Source organism: Leucoraja erinacea, chromosome 3 (genome assembly GCF_028641065.1).
Source record: "Leucoraja erinacea ecotype New England chromosome 3, Leri_hhj_1, whole genome shotgun sequence".
In the NCBI taxonomy this organism is placed as follows: Eukaryota; Metazoa; Chordata; class Chondrichthyes; order Rajiformes; family Rajidae; genus Leucoraja; species Leucoraja erinaceus.
In genome coordinates, this window is record NC_073379.1 from 24,214,811 (window position 1) to 24,230,297 (window position 15,487).

Sequence of the window (15,487 nt, forward strand, 5' to 3'; positions counted from 1 at the left end):
CGGGAGGCCTGGTCTCACAACTCAACCCATTCCCCAATGCAATATCCCACCACTCACCCGTTCCCCCAATGCAACCCATTCCCCCAATGCAATATTCCACCACTCACCCATAGCCCCCAACTGCGCAGGCGCGGCTAATTTTCCCTCATCCCCGAGCACACACTCCCCTTCCTCTTCATGTGCGGGAGGGGAAGGGAGGAAAGTGGGTGTGGCGGGGGGGAAGGGGGGGGGGGGTAGGGGGTGGGGGGGGGGTGGGGGGGGGGGGAGAGGGTGTGTGTGGACGGGGAGTTGTAGGAGGGGGGGAGAGGGTGGTGTGGGGGTGTGCTGGAAGGGGGTGTGCTGAGGGGGGTGTGTGGGGGAGGTTGTGTGTGTGGGAGGGGCATGTGTATGGGCGGAGGTATATGTGTATGTGTGGGGGTTGTGTATTTGTGGGGGGGGTGTGCGGGCGGCGGCGGAGTTGGGGGGGGGGGGAGGGGTGTGAGAGCAGGGGGTTTGGTTGTGGGGGTGGGGGGGGGGGTTGTGGGGACGGAGGGCGGTTGTGGTAGCGAGGTGTTGTGGGGAGCGGGTTGTGGGGACGGGGAGGGGCTCGTGGGGATGGGGGGGCGTCGTGGGAAGTTCTGGGGAATGGGGTGGTTCTGGGTGCAGGGGAGGTTGTGGGGGGGGGGGGCTGCGAGGGCGGGGGGTTGTGGGGAAGGGGGTGTTGTGGGGGAGGGGTTGTGGTGGGGAGGGGGTGTTGTGGGGAAGGTGGTGTTGTGGGGGGGGAGGGGGTGTTGTGGGGGGGGGGGAGTTTGCGGGGGAAGGGGGAGTGAACTTGGAGAAAAGATGGGGGAGAGGGGGGCATCACGGCGGAGGAGGGGAGGACCCAGTGAGGGGAACCAGTGGGGTAATGGCTGGAATTGGCGGTGTGATGGGGACTCACAGCGGGCGCTGGGCGCTGGTTGTTCTCCGCCCTGATCAGAATCTCTGGTTTTCCATTTGGCGACATCTCCGACTCCGGGCTGGGCTGGGTCTCCCACGCTGGGCTGCTGCTTGGGGCAGGGGTGCTGCTTGGGGTGGGGCTGGGCTAGGCTGCTTGGGACTGGGTTGCTTCCGGTCCCTCCGAAAGTCCAGCTGGAAACCTCCACCGGACACCCTCACTCCAGTAAATGGTGCAGGAAGGGGCGGACCGTTCCGGGGAGTGACGGGGAAGAGACTAATCCATGCGACTCCGACTGGCAGGAGACGAGTTCGATCTGTGCACGCGCGGTTTTTAAGATTTTTAAACCTCGCTAACTTTTACAACATTCAACTGATCGGAACAAAACTTGGTGCATTCGCAGCGCAGGAGAACGGTGAGTGAACTGGCAAAAAATTGCAGCGCTATCGCGAACTGTTTTTGCGCAAATAGAAAGACCGCCAAACCCGAAGATAATAAACTCAGACTTTTAGGTATGTATAGATGCATAAACAAAGTTAAGGTTGAGGTAAAATAAAGACACAAAGTGCTGGAGTAACTCAGTGTGTCTTGCAGCATATCTGGAGAACATGGATAGGTCACTTTGATGGGACCGTACTCAGATCTTCTGCAGGTTGAGGTATGTCAAATTCATTGAGCGCAGGGGTGAACAAGTCTTAATGTGAATATTCGCTGGAAAGGAGGATAAGGTGCAGGGAGGGAAAGCTACCGCCACAATACCTTGGCTTTGGCATCCGTCTTGTCGCTAGATTTGGCAGCCAGCAGCATGAGGCGGAGGATGAAGGTTATAGTCACGGGGAACTGGCCCCTCAGCTGGGGAACATTGGCCTTCATCAGCCTCTTCACCTTGGATAACGGCACATTGTGGAACATCACGCTTCCTACATTGTCCATCCCTCGACGACCTGCTCTTCCCGCCATCTGTGCATCAAAAGAACACGGTCACCTCTGTGCCCACGGTTCACATGTTATAGGAGTAGAATTAGGCCATTTGGCCCATTGAGTCTATTCCGCCATTCAATCATGGCTGACCTCTGCCTCCAAATCCCATTTTCCTGCCTTCTCCCAATAACCCTTGACACCCGTTGTAATCGAGAATCTGTCTATCTCTGCCTTAAAAATATTCACTAACTTGGCCTCCACAGCCCTCGGTGGCAAATGAGTTCCACAGATTAACTACCCTCTGACTAAAGAAGTTTCTCCTCGCCTCCTTTCTAAAAGAGCACCCTTTAATTCTGAGGCTATGACCCCTGGTCCTATACTCTCCCACCAGTGGAAACATCCTCTCCACATCCACTATATCTCTGCCTTTCATTATTCTGTAAGTTTCAATGAGGTCCCCCCTCAACCATCTAAACTCCAGCGAGTAGAGGCCCAGTGCAGTCAAACGCTCATCATATGCTAACTCATTCATTCCTGGGATCATTCTTGTAAACCTCCTCTGGATCCTCTCCAGAGCCAACAAATCCTTCCTCAGGTATGGGGCCCAACTTTGCTCACAGTACTCCGAATGCAGCCTGACCTGTGCCTTATAGAGCCTCAGCATTACGTCTCTGTTTTTGTATTCCATTCCTCTTTACATAAATGCTAGCATTGAATCTGCCTTCCTTACTACTGATTCGACTCGCAAATTAACTTTTTGGGAGTCCTGCACCCTTTGGGTGTCACGTTGAGCACTGGGGGGGGGGGGGGGGGGGGGGGGGGAGGAGGGGGGGGGGGGGGGGGGGCAACAGAACAGAATCAGAGAAGCCATGCGCATTACTACGTTGGGTAGCGGGAAATTACTCAAAGGGGTCAAGAGTCAAGTGTGGTTAATTGTCACGTGTACTGACAGTAGAACAAAGGAACAATGACATTCTTAGCCGCAGTAGCATATCAGGCCTGTAAACACAGTACTCGTAGATATTATATAATAAACAAAATACTCAACAGTGATGCAGCGGTAGAGTTGCTGCCTCACAGCACCAGAGACCCGGGTTCGACCCTGACTAGGGGTGCTGTCTGCATGGAGATTGCACGCTCTCTCTGTGACCGCATGGGTTTTCTCCGGGTGCTCAGGATTCCCCCCACGTTCTAAAGACGTGCAGGTTTGTAGGTTAATTGACCTTAGTGTGTAGAGTAGAAATAGTGTAAATGGGTGATCGCTGGTCAGCGCAGAATTGGTTGGCTGAAGGTCCCGTTTCCACGCTGGTTACCCCAATACTAGTCCAAAAAAGCTCAAATCCCTGTGGATCAGGACAGTCCATAACTCGAAGTTTATTAAGTGTTGAGCAGTGTGGAAGTGGCTGATGGTTGTTGGGAAGAAAGGACACAAAGTGCTTGAGTAACATAATGGGTCAGGTAGTATTGGGCAGTACAGTAGTGTAGCGGTAGAGCTACTGCCTTACAGCACCAGAGACCCGGATTCGATCCTGATTACAGATACTTGTCTATGTGGAGTTTGCTTGTTCTCCCGTGACCTGCGTGGATTTTCTCAGAGATCTTCGGTTTCCTCCCACACGACAAATACGTACAGGTTTGTAGGTTAATTGGCTTGGTATGAATATTAAATTGTCCCTAGTGTGTGTAGCGTAGTGTCAATGTGCGGGGATCGTTGGTCGGTGCGGACTCGGTGGGCTGAAGGGCCTGTTTCTGCTCTAAATCTCTAAACTAATCTCTGGAGAACATGGATAGGTGGAGTTTTGGTTTGGAACCTTTCTTCAGACTGACTTTTGGGGGGGGGGGGGGGGGGGGGGGGGGGGAGGAGGCAGCACAAAGCGCGGCAGGTAATAGATGTACACAGGCAAGGGGGGTTTTTAAAGACAGATGATTGGAAAAGCTCCTGAGGTTAAAGCTGAAATTATGAGGCAAACGGATTGAAGAGTTGCAAATTGTGAAGCTCTTACAACCTACGACAATGCGCGCCTCGCACTTTCTTAAAATCTGCAATTTCTCTGTAACTGTAAACCCCTGTCCCACTTAGGCGATTTTTTACGGTGACCACAGGCGATTAGGCTGTTGCCACATGGTCGCCTGGGTGTTGCCTGTATGGTCGCGAGTAATCTCCTCAAGTCGCCTAAAAGAGTCGTAACGTTTTTCTGGTCGCCGCTGGATTTTGAAATGTTCAAAACATTTCGGCGACTGTGGGCTTGTCGCAGCTTGTCGCAACTTGTCTTCTCCTGTTGTAGGTGGTGTCGCCGGTTGTCGCCAGGATGAGGCAGGTTGTCACCAGGTATTGTTGGTTGTCGCCGGGTGCTAACTGGTGAATTCCATTGGCAACTACCTACGTCAACCGGTGACATGTACCGGCGACTGAATTGTCTCCAGTTGTCTTCGACTGAGTCGTAGCTTGTTGTGGGTGGACGTTGGTTGACTTCGGTTGTCGCCTGTGTGGTCATAGGTTGTCGTATGTGTGGTCGTAGGTGGACATCCCAATGGGTCGCCGGTTGTCGACAGCTTGCCCTAGCTTGACTTCGACTAGGTGGTAGGTAGCGTAGACATTGTCGTGGGGGGGGGGTCCAGTCGTCGGTTTCTTGGCGACCTGCTATGACTGCGACTGTGGCTGGCAGTCGCCGAAAAAATTGCCTAAGTGGGACAGGCCCTTTAGAGTTATACAGCCTTGGCCTCACCAGTCTCCATCAACACTTCATGCTGCCTCGGAAAAGCAACCAACATAATCTAGGACACGCACACCCGAGCCTCTCCCGCTTCTCCGCTCTCCCGTAGGGCAGGAGGTACAAAATCTTGAAAGCACGCACCGCCAGATTCCAGTCCCAATCTCTCAACCTTCTTTATTGTGGCTCTTGCACTTTTTTCACTGCACTTTCTCTCCAGCTGCAACACTGTAAAGCTTTAAGACTATATTCTGCACCCTGGTTATTTTTTTCTTTGCACTACCTGTTGCACCTGTGTATGGCTTGATTGTACTCGTCTAGTATGATTTAACTAGATAGCAGGCAGACAAAGATCGTCACTGTCCCTCGGTACACGTGACAGTAATAAACTAATACCATGTCCATGCCAACCATGAAGCACTCATCTATATTAACCTCATTTACAAGCCTACTGTGCCTTAGTGATTTCCAGATACCTCTTGTATGACATGAGAGCATCCGCCTCTGTCACCGGCCCAGGAAGTGTGTTCCACATTCCACGCACCAACCAAAAGAAAATAATTCTCCCTCAGATCCAGTCACAATATCCAGATTCAGGGATAGTTTCTTCCCAGCTGTTATCAGGCAACTGAACCATCCTATCACCAAGTAGAGAGCAGTCCCGAGCTATGATCTACCTCATCGGAGACCCTTGGACTATCTTTAATTGGACTTTACTGGACTTTATCTTGCACTAAACGTTATTCCCTTTATCATGTATCTGTACACTGTGGATGGCTCGATTATAATCATATATTGTCTTTCCGCTGACCGGTTAGCACGCAATAAAAACTATGCACAGTACCTCTGTACAGGTGACAATAAACTAAACTAACTAAAACTATCCCCTATAACCTTCTCAACCATATCCCAATCTTCTGTTCCCTAGTTTTATACAACTCTGCCATGGGGCAAGTTTCTTATTATCTACTGGAGCATACTTATTATTTTGTTTTTTATTAAAGTTTAGTTTAGATTACAAATACAGCACGAAAACAGGTCCTTTGACTCACTGACTCCACGCCAACCATCAATCACCCGCGAAAAATGGTGTTATCTCAATTTCTTCCTACATAGGGGTGATTTAGTTTAGTTTAGTTCAGTTTAAAGATACAATGTGGAAACAGACCCTTTGGCCCATCGAGCCCATGCCAACTAGCAATAACCCATACACTAGATCTATCCCACACACTAAGAGCAATTTACAGAAGCCAATTAACCTACAAACCTGCATGTCTTTCGGATGTGGAAAGAAACCAGAGCACCCGGAGAAAACCCATGCAGGTCACGGGGAGAAGATACAAACTCCGTACAGACCAGCGTCCATTGTCAGGATCGAATCCGGGTCTCTGGCGCTGTAAGGCAGCAACTTTACCGCTACGCCACCATTCCGCCCATCCATCCTATAACACCCTGAAGCTGCGGTCTCCGGTGGGAAAGTGGCCGATTCGGGTACTCCAAGCCATACACAGGTGCAACAGGTAGTGCAAAGAGAAAAATAACAGGGTGCGGAGTGTGTTCGACCGTCCTGACATCGGAGTTGTGATCATCCCGACAAGATGGCCTGAACATCCGGCCGTTTGTAGCGGCGACTACGGAGGGTTTATGGCCCCGACCACAGATGAACAGAAGGGGGAGGACTGACTGAACTTTGTTGCCTTCCACCACAGTGAAGAATGCTGTTGTGGATGTTTGCATTAAATTCTATTGTGTATTGTGTGTTCTTTTTTCATCTGTATCGCTGCTGGCAAATTCATTTCACTGTACCTTAGTTGGTGCATGTGACGAATAAATTTCACTTTGACTGGGTTTTAGTTTAAATTACAAATAGAGCCTGAAAACAGGTCCATGCCGACCATCAATTACCCGCTAAGATTAGTTCTATGTTATCCCACTTTCTCATCCACTCCCTACACACTAGCGGTGATTTAGTTTAGTTCAGTGTAGTCTAGAGATGCAGGCCCAGCGAGCCCATGCCAACCAGCGATAACCCACACATCAGTTATGTCATACACACTGGGAGCAATTTACAGAAGCCAATCAACATACAAACCTGCAGGTCTTTAGAATGTCAAAAGCTGGAGAAACATAGAAACAATAGGAAATAGGTGCAGGAGTTGGCCATTCGGCCCGTCAAGCCAGCACCGCCATTCAATACAATCATGACTGATTATCCAAAATCGGTACCCCGCTCCTGCTTTTTCCCCATATCCCTTGATTTTGTTAGCCCTAAGAGCTAAATTTATCTCTCTTGAAATCATCCAGTGAATTGGACTCCACTACCTTCTGTGGCAGAGAATTCCACAGATTCATAAATCTCTGGTTGAAAAAGTATTTCCTCATCTTGGTCATAAATGGCCTACCCCTTATTCTTAAACTGTGACCCCTGGTTCTGGACTCCCCCAACATGGGGAACATTTTTCCTGCATCCTGTCCAATCCCTTACGAATTTTATATTTTTCTATAAGATACCCTCTCATCCTTCTTAGTTCCAGTGAATGCAAGCCCAGTCGACCCATTCTTTCATCATATGTCAGTCCCGTCATCCCGGGATTTAACCTGGTGAACCTACTCTGCACTCCCTCAACAGCAAGAATGCCTTTCCTCAAATTAGGAGACCGAAACTGCACACAATACTCCAAGTCTGGTCTCACCAGGACCATGTACAACTGCAGTAGGACCCCCTTGCTCCAAAATGCGAATTCTCTCGCATTGAAGGCCAACATGCTATTAGCTTTCATCACTGCCTGTTGTACCTGCATGCTTACTTTCAGTGACTGATGTACAAGCACACCCAGGTCTCATTGCACTTCCCCTTTTCCTAATCTGACACCATTCAGATAATAATCTGCCTAATAATGTTCTTGACAGCAAAGTGGATAACCTCACATTTATCCACATTAACTGCATATGCCCACTCATCCAACCTATCCAAGTCACCCTGCAGCCTCATAGCATCCTCCTTGCAGTTCACATTGCCACCCAGCTTTGTGTCATCCGCAAACTTGGAGAAGTTACGTTTAATTCCCTCATCTAAATCTTTAATATATTGTAAATAACTGGGGTCCCAGCACTGAGACTTGCGGAACACCACTAGTCACTATCTGCCATTCAGAAAAGGAGCCGTTATTCACACACTTTGCTTCCTGTCTGCCAACCAGTTCTATATCCATGTCAATACTCTACCACCAATGCCATGTGCTTTAATTTTGCACACTAATCTCTTATGTGGGACCTTGTCAAAGGCTTTTTGAAAGTCCAGATACATCACATCCACTGGCTCTCCCTTATCCATTCTACTTGTTACATCCTCAAAACATTCCAGAAGATTAGTCAAACATGATTTCCCCTTCATAAATCCATGCTGACTTTGACCGATCCCGTCACTGCTTTCCAAATGTGCTGCTATAACATCTTTAACAATTGATTCAAGCATCTTCCTCACTACTGATGTAAGACTAACTGGTCTATAATTCCCTGTTTTTTCTCTCTCTCCTTTCTTAAAAAGTGGGGTTACATTAGCCACCCTCGAGTCCACAGGAACTGATCCAGTGTCAAGAGAACATTGGAAAATGATCACCAATGCATCTACGATTTTTGGGGCCACCTCCTTAAGTATTCTGGGATGCAGACCATCAGGCCCTGGGGATTTATCTACCTTAAAAAGGTTCAAACTGCCCACAGCACCCAAGGTCCGGATTGAACGCTATGTACCTAGCGTTGCAAGGTTGCAGCTTCAACTGCTGCGTCACTGTATTGTATTGTATTGTTAAGATGGGCCCAGCTGGAGCCTTATGTGGATGGGCGGCACAGTGGCACAGCGTTAGAGCTGCTGCCTTACAACGCCAGAGACTCGGGTTCAATCCTGACTACGGGTGCTTGCCGGTACGTAGTTTGTACTCTTGTGCTCTTTACAGATAGCGTTGTAGCGGCTTTGATGCCTTACACCAGCGCTCTTCAACTACCTGTCTGTAGGTGAGAGAATCCAGATGCACAGAATCGTGAAGAAAAACGACAGTCTTGCAGGGCATGTTGATTCCCAGAGCAAGGGTTGATGTGGCGCTGACAACCTTAACAGAAACAGAGGATTCATTAGTTGTGGACACAAAGTGCTGAAGTAATTCAGCGGGTCAGGCAGCCTCTCTGGAGAACATGGAAAGGTGACTATTCAGGTCGAGACCAACTTTTCTAACCTCGAGATTCGGCAAAACGGTTGCCGAACCTACACTTAGTCTCGCCGAAGGTAAGACACAAAATGCTGGAGTAACTGAGCGGGACAGCGGAGTCTCTGGAGAGAAGGAATGGGTGACGTTTCGGGTCGAGATCCTTCTTCGGACACGATATCCCTGTATATGTTCCCCTTAGGCCAAGTCATTCAAAGGCACGGCATTTCTTTCCACTGCTATGCAGACGATACACAACTCTATCTCCCCCTGAAACCCAACAACCGATCAAATCTACTCAGCCTTATCCACTGCCTCGAGGATATAAAGTATTGGATGGCCCAGAACTTCCTCCAACTAAACGAGAGTAAGTCTGAGGTCATCCTACTCGGCCCCTCAGACTCAATCAAAATGATAGCAGGCAGCCTTGGAAGCCTTACCCCATTACTCAAACGTCACGTCAAAAACTTTGGCGTGATATTTGACTCCGCATTGAAATTTGACAAACAAGTCAATGCCGTGGTAAAAGCTAGCTTCTTCCAGCTTCGGACGATAGCTAAAATAAAACCTTTCCTCCAATTTGACGACCTCGAAAAGATCATCCACTAATTTTTCTCCACCCACCTTGATTACTGCAACTCCCTCTACACTGGCATCAGCCAATCTTCCCTGTCCCACCTGCAATTGGTCCAAAACGCTGCAGCGATACTCCTGACGGGCACCCGAAAAAAGGACCACATCACCCCGATTCTGACCTCTCTCCACTGAATCCCAGTGCGGTTCCAAATCAATTTCAAGCTCCTTCTTTTTGTTTACAAAGCCTTTAACGGGCTTGCCCCCACCTACATTAAAAATCTGCTTTCCCACCATACCACCTCCAGGTCCCTCAGATCGGCCGACTTGGGGTTACTGACCATCCCGCGGTCTAGGCATAAGCTCAGGTTGCAGCACTTAGACTATGGAACAGCATCCCTCTTCCCATCTGAACTGCCCCCTCCATTAACTCTTTTAAGTCTAGACTTAAAACTTATTTCCACTGTCAAGCCTTTCTTGAGATCCTCTGAGGGAGCACTGTATGTATGTATTGTTGATTTATGTACCACTGTTTGTAGCACGTTAGTGCCTTCACTAATGTAAAGCACTTTGGTCAATGAGAGGTATTTTTAAATGTGCTATAGAAATAAAATTGACTTGACTTCTCTCCAGAGATGCAGCCTGTCCTGCTGAGTTATTCCAGCATTTTGTGTCTACCTTCGATTTAAACCAGCATCTGCAGTTCTTTCCTACACACCTAGTCTCGCCGATGTACTGGAGGCCACAGTGGGAATACCAAATGCAGTAGATGAGGTTAGAGGAGGTGAACCTCTGTCTCACCTGGAAGGACTGTTGGAGTCCCTGGAGGAGAGGTAAATGTCTGAAGAAGGGGAAAATTTGGAATATTGTGTGCAGTTCTGGCCATTACAGGAAGGATGCTGAGGCTTTGAAAAGGGTGCAGAAGAGGTTTATCAGAATGTTGCCTGGGTTAGAGGCATTAGTTACAGTGTAGAAGTTGAACAGACTTGGATTGTTTTCTATAAAACGCTAGCAGTTGCGGGGAGACCTGTTGGAAGTATATAAAATATAAAATAGTCAGAACCTTTTTCCAGGAATGAAGAAATCAAATAATAAAGATATAACTTTAAGGTGAGAGAGGCAACGTTTAAAGGAGATGTGCAGGGCAAGTTTGTTTTTTGGATAAGCACATGGATATGCAGAGAATGAAGAGATTTGCATTACATGGAGGCAGATAAGAGTTGGTCGGCATCATTTTTTCAGCACAAACATTATGGGCCAAAGGGTCTGTTCTGGTGCTGTACTGTTCCTTGTTCTTATAAATTCTTATAAAAACAAGTCCAAACTCAAGTTCAATAAGTAGAGTAAAGGGGGATGATACAGAGTGCAGAATATAATTCTCAGCATTGTAGCGCATCAGTTCCAGAGACAAAGTCCAGTGTCAACAATGGGGTAGAGGTGAATTGGACAGTACCCTAGCTTATGGAAGGACCATTCCAAAGCCTGATAACAGAGGGGGAGAAGCTGTCCCCAAGTCTGGTGGTGCGTGATTTCAAGCTTCTGTACCTTTAACCCTATGGGAACAGAGAGAAGAAGGAATGACTGGGGGGTGGGACTACTACTTTGTTATGTCGGCTGCTTTTCCGAGGCAGCGTGAAGTGTAGATGGAGTCAATGGAGGTAGTGGGTACACCAAAACTCTACAATTTCTTGCGGCCTTGGGCAGAGCTGTTGCTGTTGACAAGCTGTGATGTAATCCAACAGTGTGCTTTCTATGGAATGCTGTGGATTTGCACCTGCTCTCACCTTTATTACACCGCTTCTGAAAAGCATCTCCACGCCTTGCCGAAATTTTTTGTTCAGAGATCTATGGTGGCAACCAATTCCTCGGCGCATCATCTCTCGGAAGTGGCTAAAGCCAAACACCCACTGCATGCGGTCAAAAACCTTGTCCATGAACTGTGGGAAGATAAAGCAGAATTTCAATTTACCCCACAAGTACGAAGTTTACATATTCTGCTGTGTTCCTGCAAGTCAGAATTTCATTGTTCCAGTTCAGGACATATGTCATTAAAACACTCTGTAGACTCCTGCACTTAACTAAGATCGCGTTTATGTATAGTTATATTTTTTACTGAACTATATGCAAAAAAGGAATTTCACTGTGACTCGGTACTTGTGACAACAAAGCAGCATTGAGCCCTTACCTCTCGATCTGCAGCAGTAATCTGGGCAAACGTACAGTCGGGAGGGATTTCTTGAAGTAATTGATATTTCGTCAGTAACAAATCATATTCTGTCCGCAATTGCGACAGTTTTTCCTCTTGATTTCTGCTGAGATGCATCCTTTCACAAGACAAATATTGGTTGGAGGACACAATGAAACCAAATCTTTACAGAAGGGTAATAAAAGTAACAAAACAAGTTTGCCCATAAATTTCAAAGATGATTCTCTTTCACCTCTGTGTGTACAGTAGAGAGCATATTGACTGGTTTCATCACGGTCACAACGCGAATGCCCAGGAACAAAGAATACTGCAAAAAGTGGAGAACACTGCCCGGTCCATCAAGTGCTCTGACCTTCCCACCATCGAAGGGATCTACAAGAGTCGCTGCTTCAAAAAGGCAGCCAGCTTCATCAGCAACCCGCAACATCCTGGCCACACTCTCAATTCACTCCTACCATCAAAAAGGTATAGAAGCCTGAAAACTATAATGTTCAAGTTCAGGACCAGCTTTTTCCCCGACAACATTCAGGCTATTAAACACTACAAACTCGAAATAGGTTCAGAAATGAATAGACTTGGGGACATAATTGAACTATTATTGTCTATTTATTTGTCTGTTTTTTTAAAATATTTATATGTTTGTTATGGGTTTTACGGAGTGCTATGCGTGCAGCTGCAAGAATTTCATTGTTACATTTCAAGAGATATTAGACTAAGTGGGACCCATTGGGTCTCATGTTCACACGGCGGGAGGGCTGGTCCCCCAATACAATATTCCACCTCTCCATCAATTCCAATATTGGTGGCCAGTGGGGGGGGGGGGGCTTTCTGGGGCACTAGTATGGGTATTGTGGGCTGAAGGGACTGGTTTCCAGGGGGCTAGTATGGACATTGCAGGCCAAATGGATTCTTGGGGTGACAGCTCAGTCACTCAAGACTGGCAGCTCACTCACGGCTGGTGGGCGATAGGTTGACTCACGGTTATTCCTTGAAATTCCATTTCAAACAGGGTGCAAGGCCACCACATTCAAATGCAGTTTCATACCATTTCAAGCAGGGTGAAACCACCATAAACCACACAAAACACCACATACAGTTCAGTAGACATTCAGTATGTTCAGTTGATTCACAGCTCAGACAGATTCATGACCTCTCCCTCCCCCATCTTGCAGAGACTGAGCCACACCCACACTTCTGGGTTTTATAATCTCTCCCCCCTCCCACCAGAAAGGGGCGTGGCTTTCATGGCATGATTGACAGGAGAGAGATTCTCAACATTTTTTTAAACACTAATAACATTTTTATATTTAATTGATGGGAAGAATCCTCTGCACCTGATGAGCGGAGGGGGACTGAGTAAGATGGCCAAAAATCACAGCCATACATGGTAGCGCTTTATCTAAAATCAATATACAGTGCAAACAGGAAGTTGTGCAGTTACCACCACCAACAACCATTTGCAGTGCAGCATTTCAAAACAACCACCAACAACCATTTGCAGTGCAGCATTTCAAAGCAGTTACCACCACCAACAACCATTTGCAGTGCAGCATTTCAAAGCAGTTACCACCACCAACAACCATTTGCAGTGCAGCATTTCAAAGCAACCACATTTTCATTTTCAAACCACATTAAGGGCACTCACAGTTGAGTAGACATGTGTGCAGTGTTATTCACGGCTCAGAGAGACATGACCATCTCGCTTCTTCCATCTTGCAGAGATTGAGTGAGGCACAACACCAGGGTTTTATAGTCCCTCCCCTCTCCCACCAGCAGGGGCAGCAGAGAGAATGTCAACATTTTTTAAAACATTAATAATTCTTTTATTTTTCATCGATGGGAAAAATCCTCTTGTCCTAGTAAGATGGCCAAAAATCACAGCCGTAAGTGGCAGCGTTTTTTCAAAAATCATGAAACAGAAAACCAGGAAGTGGTCAAGACCTTACTTTTAGTAATATAGATGACAATAAAACACACTTGACCCATGAGCTAGAAAATTCTGGGTTCAAATCTCTAACTTGAGATCTCTATCTACTCTCTACTGTCAAGCGGCAGGGTGGCGCAGCAGTAGAGTTGCTACTTTACAGCGCCAGAGACCCGGGTTTGATCCCAACTACGGGTACTGTCTGTAGTGTTTGTACATTCTTCCTGTGACCGGGTGGATTTTCTCCGGATTCTCTGGTTTCCTCCCACACTCCAGACATACAGGTTTATAGGTTGTGTAAGAAGGAACTGTAAATGCTGGTTTTCACTGTATATAGCCACAAAATACTCGAGTATTTCAGCGGGCCGGTCGGTATCTCAGGAGAATAAAAACAGGTGACATTTCGTGTCAAGACCGAAGAAGATTCTCGACCTGAAATATTACCTATTCATTTTGTTTAGAGATATTGTCTGACCCGCTGAGTTGCTCCAGTATTTTGTTTCTATTTTCAGGTTTATAGGTTAATTGGCTGTGGTAAAAATAATTGAAAAATTGTCCCTAGTGTGTAGGATAGTGCTAGTGTAGTGGATGAACGCTGGTCGGCGCTGACTCAGTGGGCAAAAGGGCTTTTTTCTACCCTATACCTCTGAAATCAGAGAAGAGCATAAAAAACATAATCTTATCTATCTATACATAACTAAAGCTCTGATCTTGTCATCTTCCGGTTTACGTGGTCATTCTATTTGCGTAAAAGCAGTGTGCGATAGCGCTACGATTTTTCGCCAGCGAGTGCACCAAGTTTCGTTCCAATTGGTGGTCGAATGTAAAAGTTAGCGAGGTTTGAAAAATCTTTAAAAACCCGCATGCGCAGATCGATCTATCAGATTGGTCTTTTCTCCTGTCACTCCACGGGATGGTCCGCCTCTTCCTGCGTCATTGTGTCTTTACTGTAGCTGAGGATGGCCGGCAGCGGTTTCCAACCGAACCCAATTTTCAGAGAGACCAGAAACGGACACGGCGGAGGAGAACATCCAGCAACCAGCACCCGCTGTGAGTCCCCGTCAACCCGTCAGTTCCAGTCCCTTCCCCTCTTGTCCCCCACGCTGTCTCCTGCCCCCCTCCCCCATTTTACCCCCCTCTCTCCCACAACCCCACTCTTTTCGCTGAGCTCTCTCCCCCTCGCCCACACCCTCCCTGCCCCCACATCCCCCCTCGCCTCCCCCTGCCCACAATCCCTCCCCCCACAACCCACGCACTGCTCACACACCCCCCTCCTCCCACAAACCCCACACCTCTCCCCCCCACAGCCACCCCCCTCCCCCACCGGTCCCCTTAGCCCCCGCCTGAGGCCGTTCCCATCCCCCCGGCTACTGAAAGCACCCACCAGCCCGTGCTTGAAGCCATCCCCCTCCCCGGCTACAGGATGCTCCTGCCAGTCCCTGCCTAAAGCCATCCTCAGCTGCAGGATGCTTCCCCCCCCCCCCACCTGATGCCGTCCCGTCCCCAGCTGCAGGATGCTCCCTCACCCCCACCAGCCCCTGCCTGAAGCAGTCCCCATCCTCAACTACAGGATGCTCCCACCAAACCCTGCCTGAAGACGGTGGGGTGCAGCAGTGGTAGACAATGGCAGCGACAGACCATGGCCACAACAGCGATAGGAAGCAGCAGCGGTAGACCACGACATCGATAGGCCATGGTAGCCCCCGCCTGAAGCCGTCCACCCCCCCCCCCCCCCCCGGGCTGCAGGACTCTCCCCCCACCGGCTGCGATAGCCCCCGCCTGAAGCCATCCCCCGGTTGCAGAACGCAACAAGAAAGAATGGAATGAATAAATCTCATATTTAACATTGAAATTGTTGGTATATTTTAAGAGTGATTCACATTTTAAACTTTAATAAATCCCTTCTCATTTGCCGTGCCCGTCAGCTGTACCTGCGCAGTTTCTACGTCACAATGGGAACCCAATGGGCGGGAATGGCTACGCCGCCAGAGTGGATGGGGGGGGGGGGGGGGGGGGGGATGGAGTGAATGCGTG

The 15,487-nt window shown here is 48.3% G+C and overlaps 1 protein-coding gene across 3 annotated transcripts in view; it reads right to left on the bottom strand.

Moving 5' to 3' along the window:
- LOC129695394 (probable ATP-dependent RNA helicase DDX60) overlaps positions 1-15,487 on the bottom strand; it is a 139,440-nt gene that overhangs the window by 32,036 nt on the left and 91,917 nt on the right. For all 3 annotated transcript variants that reach the window (XR_008723153.1, XM_055632303.1, XM_055632302.1), the window contains exons 26-29: positions 11,509-11,647; positions 11,108-11,260; positions 8,553-8,657; positions 1,676-1,876 (exon numbers count right to left, since the gene is read on the bottom strand). Coding sequence is in view for 2 of the 3 variants with exons in the window: in XM_055632303.1 (XP_055488278.1) it covers positions 1,676-1,876; positions 8,553-8,657; positions 11,108-11,260; positions 11,509-11,647 (598 nt within the window). In the remaining variant the exon portion in view is untranslated. The remainder of the gene's footprint in view (positions 1-1,675; positions 1,877-8,552; positions 8,658-11,107; positions 11,261-11,508; positions 11,648-15,487) is intronic.